This window comes from Oncorhynchus mykiss, chromosome 20, assembly GCF_057628025.1.
Source record: "Oncorhynchus mykiss isolate SJ-2025 chromosome 20, ASM5762802v1, whole genome shotgun sequence".
NCBI classification, from domain to species: Eukaryota; Metazoa; Chordata; class Actinopteri; order Salmoniformes; family Salmonidae; genus Oncorhynchus; species Oncorhynchus mykiss.
In genome coordinates this window covers 31056861-31066709 of record NC_143041.1, presented here as the reverse complement: position 1 = coordinate 31066709, position 9849 = coordinate 31056861, and the positions used below count along the sequence as shown (strand labels likewise).

General features: G+C 41.2%; 2 protein-coding genes across 8 annotated transcripts in view; both read left to right on the top strand.

Moving 5' to 3' along the window:
* On the top strand, nucleotides 1-3823 carry vps25 (vacuolar protein sorting 25 homolog). Its single transcript, XM_021576279.3, has 6 exons — nucleotides 1-219; nucleotides 792-937; nucleotides 1636-1689; nucleotides 1769-1857; nucleotides 2613-2688; nucleotides 2820-3823. The coding sequence occupies exons 1-6, from the start codon at nucleotides 173-175 to the stop codon at nucleotides 2930-2932; spliced, it is 525 nt and encodes a 174-aa protein (XP_021431954.1). The 5' UTR covers nucleotides 1-172; the 3' UTR covers nucleotides 2933-3823.
* Nucleotides 3824-6078: 2255 nt separating this feature from the next.
* The window catches only part of wnk4a (WNK lysine deficient protein kinase 4a), a 75618-nt gene continuing 71847 nt past the window's right edge, over nucleotides 6079-9849 (top strand). For 4 of the 7 annotated variants that reach the window (XR_016489465.1, XM_036956075.2, XM_036956074.2 and 1 more), the window contains exons 1-2: nucleotides 6106-6572; nucleotides 6912-7585. Coding sequence is in view for 6 of the 7 variants with exons in the window: in XM_036956075.2 (XP_036811970.1) it covers nucleotides 6539-6572; nucleotides 6912-7585 (708 nt within the window). In the remaining variant the exon portion in view is untranslated. Of the gene's footprint in view, nucleotides 6608-6911; nucleotides 7586-9849 lie in introns of all 7 variants that reach the window. The other 3 variants (XM_090212884.1, XM_036956076.2, XM_036956077.2) reach the window with 2 other exon arrangements.

Below are 9849 nucleotides of genomic sequence, written 5' to 3'. Positions count from 1 at the left end.
GCAAGCGTTCCCGGAAGTCTCGCGATGTTGTGCCTCTTCGGTTAGAAACTATAATGGCACAGATACAATGAGGAGTCCTCTATCTATCTCTATGGTGTGATATGATTTTCTAGTAGGGAACGATTTAGAGTTTGCACTTCCGGGTGTCAGCTTGTGTTTACATCATTTTGCAATGAGTTTTGAGTGGCCCTGGCAATATAATTTTCCTCCGTTTTTTACGTAAGTTAACCATTTTCACAACTAAATGGTGATACCCACGTATAACAAATATTGTGTTGTGTGGATTCCATTGCATTACGTTAGTTACTTGTTGACCTATTTAAAAAAAATAAAAAAATAATGCTAGTTGAAGCTAGCTGGCTAGTGATGTGGATCAGCTAACGTTAGCCACTCGGCGAACATATGAATGATAGCAATGGCAATGATTTTCTCAACATGTAGCTAGCTAGATAGATAGTCATTCGTATTGACGTTGTAGCTACTTAGTTTATCATTAAAGCTAGTTAGCGAATGTTATGACGTATTGCAATCCGTGGCTAGCTACTGTAAATTATCTTGAATGTACATTCAATTTGCTAACTTGCACAAATACTGTAGGATGTGGTCGTGTTCGCAGCTAATGTTTATGATTATTATTCACATCTCTTTCAAACAAAATGAAACTTGGATAACCGTTAGTGAGTGATTACATAGCTAGCTACTTCTAGCGCTTGACTTACAGGTAGGTAGGTACTTGTCAATCAATATAAGTTGGTGCGATGTCAGTAATGGTTGCTTTTGGTGGTTGACAGGTTACAGCCCAATGTTGACACCAGACAGAAACAGCTTGCAGCTTGGTGCTCCCTCGCACTGTCCTACTGCCGCCATCACAAGCTCTACACTCTGGACATCATGGAAGCCCAAGAGAGCCCTGTGTTCAACCACAAGAATATTGATAGTATCCTTTTATCTACCATGTTCTGAGTTTCACTTACTGACACGTATTTCATAGATCAAACCAAATAAATCACAGGAGGCCATTTCTTGCTCTACTGTCTTGTTATTTGTTGTTGGACAGCTGCACAGACTGCTGGCTTGCCTCTGAAGCTAAGCAGAGTTGGTCTTGGTTGGTCCCAGGATGAGAGACCAGATGCTGCTGGATGTGGTTTTGGAGGGCTAGTAGGAGGCACTATTTCCTCTGGTCTAAACAAAATATCCAAATTTCCCAGGGCAGTGATTGGGGACATTGCCCTTAATAAAATATCCCAGGCCAGTGATTGGGGACATTGCCCTGTGTTGGGTTCCGTCTTTCGGATGGGATGTTAAACGGGTGTCCTGACTCTTTGTGGTCACTAAAGATCCCATGGCACTTATCGTAAGAGTAGGGCAGTTAACCCTGGTGTCCTGGCTAAATTCTCAATCTGGCCCTCATGGCCACCTAATCAAACCCCAGCTTCCAATTGGCAGATTCATCTCTCTCCCCAGAAACTATTCCCCAGGTCGTTGCTGTAAATGACAATGTATTCTCAGTCAACTTACCTGGTAAAATAAGGGATAAATAAATAAGACTTTGAGGCTAGTGAAATATAATAAGGATGTTCTCTGAAATTATACCCACTTAATGTTTCTCCTCAGAAACCTTAACTGATCTTTCAGGAAAACTATCAATGGAGGCCATACTAATTGTTTTTGAGGAATTGAGGAAAAAAGGTAACAGGGCAGCTTTAATTGAAGGATGGATATTGATAATTATTCTGACAAAAATAATTGAACTGGATATTGTTTGCAGGGAACCTGGAATGGTTAGACAAGAACAAGACGCGGTGTCTAGTCATGTGGAGGAGGCCAGAGGAATGGGGGAAGCTGATTTACCAGTGGGTGAGTAAGTCTTCTATGGGCCCTGGTCTAAAGTAATGCACTATATAGGCGGTGGTGAAAAAGTACTCAATTGTCATTCTTTAGTAAAAGTAAAGATACCTTAATAGAAAAAGTGAAAGTCACCCAGTAAAATACTACTTGATTAAAAGTATCTGGTTTTAAATATACTTAAGTATCAAAAGTAAAAGTAGAACATTTCAAATTCCTTATAGTAAGCAAAACAGATGGCACAAATATATATTTTTAAATATATATATATATATATTACAGATAGTCAGGGGCACACCAACACACAGGCATAATTTACAAACAAAGCATTTGTGTTTAGTGAGTCCGTCAGATCAGAGGCAGTAGGGATGTCCAGGCATGTTCTCTTGATAAGTGAATTGGACCATTTTCCTGTCAAAGTGTAACGAGTACTTTTGCATGTCCAGAAAATGTATGGAGTACAAAGTACACGATTTTCTTTAGGAATGTAGTGAAGTAAAAGTAGGCAAAAATATAAATAGTCAAGTTAAGTACAGACACACCAAAAAATGATTTAAGTAGTACTTTAAAGTATTTTTACTTAAGTACTTTACACCACTGGGGTGTAGCCTATAGCTCATTTTACATTGTTCGAAGAATCATGCAATGTAGCATCATTATAGAAGATATGATGTAGTTTTCCAGCAAGTAATAGTCTAAATCCTTGTGTCATCCGTACTCTGTTGATACTTCTTGATGAAAGGAGCTCATGTTCCCTATCATTTCAGGTCTCTAAAAACGGTATGGTCAATACAGTGTTTACACTCTACGAGCTCGCCAACGGTGACGACACAGAAAGCGAAGGTACAGCAACAGATATGTGCATTTCTGACATATTTCCTTCTATTCTTTAGTACCTAAAGACATCTGCACTATTTTATGCCTTCTGTTGAGCTGTACAGCAAATGTAATTAGATGTAACCCATTTTCCCCAGAATTCCATGGGCTGGAAGACTGGATGCTGATTCGTTCGCTGCAGGCCCTGCAAATGGACGGCAAGGCAGAGGTCATCTCCATGGACGACGGGAAGGGGGTCAAGTTCTTCTGAAGAGACATTGCATTGTGGGATTGATCAAGTGCTCAACTCAGATTGGGAACCTTCATCCTTATTGGCTGTGAGAGTACTGCTTGCCTGGACCCAGATCGGTTTGTGCTGTCCTGCCAACTCCCTGTGGTCATTGGCGTGACAAATGAGGTGCAAGACAGTACAAACAGATCTGGGACCAGGTTAATGAGGGTTGCGCTGTTTAAAAGGCTATTATTTGCACCTCAGCACCCAATCTAAGTGGTTGATGATAATAATAGTCATTATTTGGTTTAGGTAGTTGCCTTATTTGGTTCACCTAAGTTTAAAGCATTTTCTTACTGGAAGGGAACCAATCTCGCTAGTAAATTCCATCTGCAGGAGCAGTTTAGGAGGTGACTTTATTTAGACTTCTGTGGTAGTCACCTGGGATGTTTGATGTGGGACTTTCCCCACAATCTGTGTCTTTCCCTTACTATTTTCTTCTGTTTTGTATTTATAACTTGTTTTTATTCTTAACCTCCCGATTATTAACAAATCTACTTGCAGCAATTAGGTGTGGTGGTGGTATGGACTTCTGCTGTATTGCTGTTCTTCTTTACCTCCAAAAATCTTCAAGAAATCCCAGTCAAGACACCCTGGAGACATTTGGGGAGTTTTAAAACCTCCCAGGAAGAGGACACACATGGGAGTATTAGAATCCTGATTTAGTTCAGCTGTAATAATGGTGCTGGATGTCTCATGTACAGACTGACTGCTGTAAACCCTTAGTACATAACCTATGACACTCCTGTACACTGTCTCTGTATTCATCCTTTTTTTTTTACCAATGGAATCCTGAAAGAAAATAAATAGGAGAGAAATGTTGTCCTACTAGCAGTTATGAATGAGGACAATTCTCTACATGTCAAGGTCTAATTTGAGTTATTACAAGTGGCAATCAATTTTGTATATTAAATTAATATGTCAATAGTGGTAACATGTATTACATTATCTCTGCTCTGGGGATCTTGGATTAATTAGTTGTATTATAGTGCCCCCTAGTGTCAAAGAGGAATACAGTTACACGTTTACTACACCTTTATGAATGATCAAATACATTTTATTTGTCACATGCGCCAAATACAAGTGTAGACTTTACCATGAAATGCATACTTACAAGCCCTTAACCAACAGTGCAGTTCAAGAAGAGTTAAGAAAATATTTTCAAAATAGACTAAAATAAAAAGTAATAATAAAAAGTATACCAAGTAGACTAAAATAAAAAGTAATAATAAAAAACAACACAATAAGAATAACAATAATGAGGCTACATACAGGGGGCACCGGTACTGAGTCAGTGTGCGGGGGTACAGGTAATTTGTACATGTAGGCAGGGGTGAAGTGACCATGCATTGATAATAAACGGCGAGTAGCCGCAGTGCACAAAGGGGGGGGGGGGGGGGGGGGGTGGTGATGGTGAATTTATTAATTGTTCAGCAGTCTTGTGGCTTGGGGGTAGAAGCTGTTGAGGAGCCTTTTGGTCCTAGACTTGGCGCACCGGTACGCTTGCCGTGCACCAGTCTTATATAGGAAAGAACATTGCAACTTCTAATATTTTGTTAAAACAATACTAAAGGTTGTGTTTGAGACTGACTGACTGATCTACAAATAATAATGAGTGGTTATTTATAATGCTCAGTGATTTGTAGATCAGAACAAGCCCAGAGACTCTAGGTAACCAAGCTATTGCAAGTAAGATATAGCTTACACAACCATATTGCTACTAATTTCCCAGGAATCACTAGACAGACAGCTGACTGGGCTGTTACTCTGGTGAGCTACTTATTGCAGTCACCAGCTGGGTTGGAGAACCTCACAAATTCAAATCAAATGTTATTTGTCACATGTGCCGAATACAATAGTTGTAGTGAAATGCTTACTTACAAGCCCTTAACCAACAATGTAGTTTTAAGAAAAATAAATAAATTAATGTATCAAAAAATTAAATAACAATAGCGAGGCTATATACAAAAAATACCGGTACAAAGTCAGTGTGGAGGGGCACCGGTTAGTCGAGGTAATATGTACATGTAGGTAGAGTTTTCAAAGTGACTGTGCATAGATAATAACAGAGTAGCAGCAGCATAAAGAGGGGGGGGGGGGGGGGTGCAAATAGTCTGGGTAGCCATTTGTTTAGATGTTCAGGAGTGTCATGTTTTGGGGGTAGAAGCTATTTAGAAGCCTCTGGGACCTAGACTTGGCGCATCGGTACCGCTTGACGTGCGGTGGCAGAGAGAACAGTCTATGACTTGGTTGGCTGGAGTCTTTGACAATTTTTAGGGCCTTCCTTTCACACCGCCTTGTATAGAGGTCCTGGATGGCAGGAAGCTTAGCTGACAGTTCACACACACACTTAACCATTTTTAGGGCGGCACACAATTGCCCAGCGTCGTCCGGGTTAGGGTTTGGCCGGGGTAGGCCGTCATTGTAAATAAGAATTTGTTCTTAACGGACTTGCCTAGTTAAATAAAGGTTAAATAAAAAATAAAATAAAAACGTGGTATGTCTCCATAGGCTTGGTCCTTGGTTCAGCTGAGCTGAGGGAGTCTTGTGTGTGTTTGCTGATAACTCCCTGTAGTGCATGTCTGTGTGACAGGTGTGGCTAACTGTGGCCGTACTGATAACAAGTGTCTTGTTTCAGCCGACTAGAGTCAAGCTCCCTCTACAGGCTCTCACTTATTCTCTTTCTCCCTTTTCTGTCTCTCTCCCACTCTCATCAAGGCACACATTGTTTTGTCTGCATCCATAATGGCCCTGTATTCTCTATGTAGTGGTGCTCTGATCAAAATTTGTGCACTATAGGGAATAGACTGCTGTTTGGGACATCACATAACTCTGACTTTCTTTCACTGAATAAGGACAACTCCACGAGGGAAGAATGAGTTGCCAGAAGCATGTTGTGCCCTCTCACATTCATGCATTCCTTATTGAAAATAGAGTTCAAACAAAGTTTATGAATACATAATTGGTCATATGAGCTATCAGTTTGATCCAGTTTGTAACAAAAACAACAACAACCTTAACAGAATAGCACATCTTGTAATTTGCCCGAACACGCTGTTTGTGCCTATGTGGTGGACTGTGGGAGCCTGTGAGGGCATGGCACGAATCCAGATAATCCAAGTCATGTTTCCTGTAGGGAGCTAATTAAAAGTAGCAGAGCTAAGGTTTGGGCTCTGTTAGGAATTCAATTCAAACTGTGTTTTCTTGTCAAATGGCTTGTTTAGCCTAACTTCTTAAATGTACATAGAAAGAGAGAGCCCTTGAATTGAAATTGAATTGATACCAGTCTTGTAATTGACGTGCTTATTTATTGTCCACTTCTCTTAATTCAGAACAAGAAAATAGTGTTACCAACTATTCCAAAGAAAAAAAAGCTATATACACACGAATGGATTTATATCTCATGAAGTCAGTTATTTAAGAAGAGGATATTGTCCAGGTAGGCTACAGAAGACTGTCTATGGGGGCGTCGTTGAAAGCGCACACGGGTCTGTGAGCGCACGATCCGAACAACCCTCTTGATACAGACAGCGGTTTTGCCTTCTTTACTAGAGATACGGTTGACAACTCACACGTACAAGGGCAATGGACGGTCCGGGTTTCCCGGGTTATCTGAGAAGTATGTGAATTTTCCGAATTTGAACACATTTTGAGGTAGGCTATTTCAATTGAGAATAGTTTTTTGACAGTAACCTAAATATTTAAAAATTGTCTTGTAAACTATGTGCCACAAGTACTTTTTTTACAGCTCGTGTACTCCAATAGGCTACGTGCCACAAGTTAATTTTACCATTATTTTCCACAAGTAGGCTAATGTCTCGAACGTTTAAACTAGGCTACATCGTAAAATAGCATACATTGCTGAAAGACGTGTAAAATAGCATGCTGTCTTAGTAAAGTAGCGGCCCGGTTTGATTTTCTTATTTCGGGTTTAAAAATATATATTTTCTATCCTTAGAAATTGGAATAAGAACCGCTACAATGTCACAAGTGGAGGTTGAAATAGCTGGACGCGGTTTCCCAAGCCTCTCCGTCGACCTAAACGACGACTGCTTATCTGGTAGAGTCCCGTCGATGCCACTGACCTACAATTTGGGGACCAGGAGAAACTCTTATGGGCTTCACAAAATTAACATGGACATTGACCCACAACTATATGGCGGGGCGCTTTCAAAGGCTCTGTCCTGGTCAGCGGAGAATATTTTAACGTTAAACGAGGTCAGAGTAGAAGAAGACGACAAAACGGATACTCCACCGGCGTCTCCATCTCCAGTCTCCAGCCCGGGCGCGAGCATCACCGGCAGCACGCCCCCCTGTACCCAAGTCTCGGACCCCGTCACCCCGCTGGACAACAACTGGAGCTCGCTCCCGAGCCCCAACACACAAGATGCCAGCTCGGACTCAGACAATGAGCTTGTTCAAAATAAAGCACACAAAGTGTTGTCACGCAGTCCGTATGAAAGCAAATGTGAACAGGAGGAGAGGGAGGACATTGAGACCAAAGCTGTGGCCACCTCACCTGATGGAAGATACCTGAAATTCAACATTGAGATTGGGAGGGGATCGTTCAAGACCGTCTATAAAGGACTGGACACAGAGACTACTGTGGAAGTGGCATGGTGCGAGCTGCAGGTGAGTGACAGACATTTTTTTGTCACACAGCAAATTCCCCAGTGTTAAATCAACACTGAAAGCATGTGCAAGTCAGTTAAGAACAAATTCTTATTTACAATGATGGCCTACCCCAGCCAAACTAGAACAATGCTTGGCCAATTGTGCACTGCCCTATGGGACTCCCAATCACAGCTGGTTATGATACAGCCTGGAATCAAACCAGGGTCTGTAGTGACACCTCTAGCACTGAGAAGCAGTGCCTTAGACCACTGCGGCACTCAGGAGGACATAAACAGTCACTTAGGGCCCCAGGCAGCAAGGGAGCCTCCCCCCCCCATTTTTTTTTTGAAACAACTGTTACTGTTGAGAATTAGAAAAGTAGAATACACAAGGTGCAAGTTCTACATTTGGTTTTCCTCAGCAATGTTTATCTTGTTATGTTAGTCACTGACAGTCACTCAAATGGCCATGTCAGTTAACAATTTTTAGTTTGATAAATTAGTCTAGCCAGCTATCTAAACTTGAAGTAAACATGGCCGATTACCGACCGGTAACGCAGGGCACGTGCCCAGGAGCCCTGACCTCCATGGAGTCCCCATTGATTTTGTTAGTCACTCTCACTCAGATATCATTAACATGGCATAAGTTATGGCAAAATGTGTAGAATTGCAGGAAATTAGCTGTAAACTTTTTTTTCTATGCCCCATCGCAAAATTAGTAGATTTGCAGGAAATTTGATATAAAATTGGAAAAGATTCACTCTGCCCCATGGCAAAATGTGTACAATTGCAGGAAATGTACTTAGGCACTGAACAGTATTGAATTAACACATTGCTTAGTGTAAACATTTATTTGCATATTTCCCAGAATGCCTTGCCTTTCATTCATTAATTTGTTAGTGACAGAGACATGCTTGTTGCATACATACGTAGCCAGTGCACTACTTTTTCACAAAAGTAGTGCACTGGGCCTTCTCGCGGATATGGTTGCATACATTCATTTTCAGTCCTATGGACTTCACCAAGTGAGATGCAAAGTGAATATGTTATCATTCAAATTTAACAAAATATAATATGTATATCATAAGGGCTTATTTGAGTTCAGGGCTCACGCTCAAAAAAATACTTGGTTAGGTGTTAGGATGACCCAACTGCTGGGTAGCAGGGATTGGATCACTTAGTTGGGTTGTTTTTTAAAAAGAGCATGGTTGGTTTGTTGATGCTGGGTTATTAAGATATGACCCAGGTGATCAGAAAACTGGAAGCTTGGGCCTCCTGAGCTTGGGCCTCCCAGCGTCGTTAGTGGAGGGTTTGACTAGGGGGGCTTTACTTGGCTCATTGTGCTCTAGCGACTCCTTGTGGTGGGCCGGGCACCTGCAGGTTGACTTCGGTCATCAGTTGAACAGTGTTTCCTCTGAGACATTGGTTAAGCGAGCGGGTGTTAAGAAGTGCGGTTCGGTGGGTCATGTTTTGGAGGACGCATGACTCAACCTTCGCCTCTCCCGAGCCTGTTGGGGAGTTGCAGCGACAAGACGAGATCGTAGTATCACTAAATTGGGGAGAACAAGGAAGAATGGAAGCTTGGCTTAGTAGGGGCGTGGCTTTCAGTAAGTAATGTTTGGCCACACATGAGAGTAAATGTCATTACGGTGCACCTGTTCTGTTGAATTGTTATCACATGTTACGGTTGAACGCTGACTCTTTTGTAGCTTTAATGGAGCTTTCAGAAGTGTACGAGTTCCTTAAAAGCCTATACAAATCCCAATGTGATATCCCCAATGGAATAGTAACCACTTTGTTTCAGTATGTAAACATTTTTTAAATATATTTTGTATTAGACTATATAATGTGCAATAATATTCAAGGAAAATGTAACATTGCGTGTACAAAGTTAACATGATCAACTGGAATGACATTTACTCTCACGGGTGTCGAAAAATAACTATCTAAAAGCCACACCTCTTATAAGCCACACCTCCTGAAAATAACCTATGGATTACTTTAAAAAAGAACCAGCTGCTTGGTCAACCCAGAATGAAAGTGAATAAAAAAAACAATTGATGGTTAAATTAACCCATGCTTGGGTAATCCGAACAACCCAACATGTTGGGTTATTCACGCAACCTGTCACATTATGCTGGCTTGAAAAAGTGACGATTTAATTCCTATTGAAATCCAGCCTGAGTGGGGATATCCAACCTTCAGATTTTTTTATCACCTGTGACCTTCATTCAGAATGACTACCAGGGTTGGGAAGATTGAAATATGAGACGACCTAAAGCA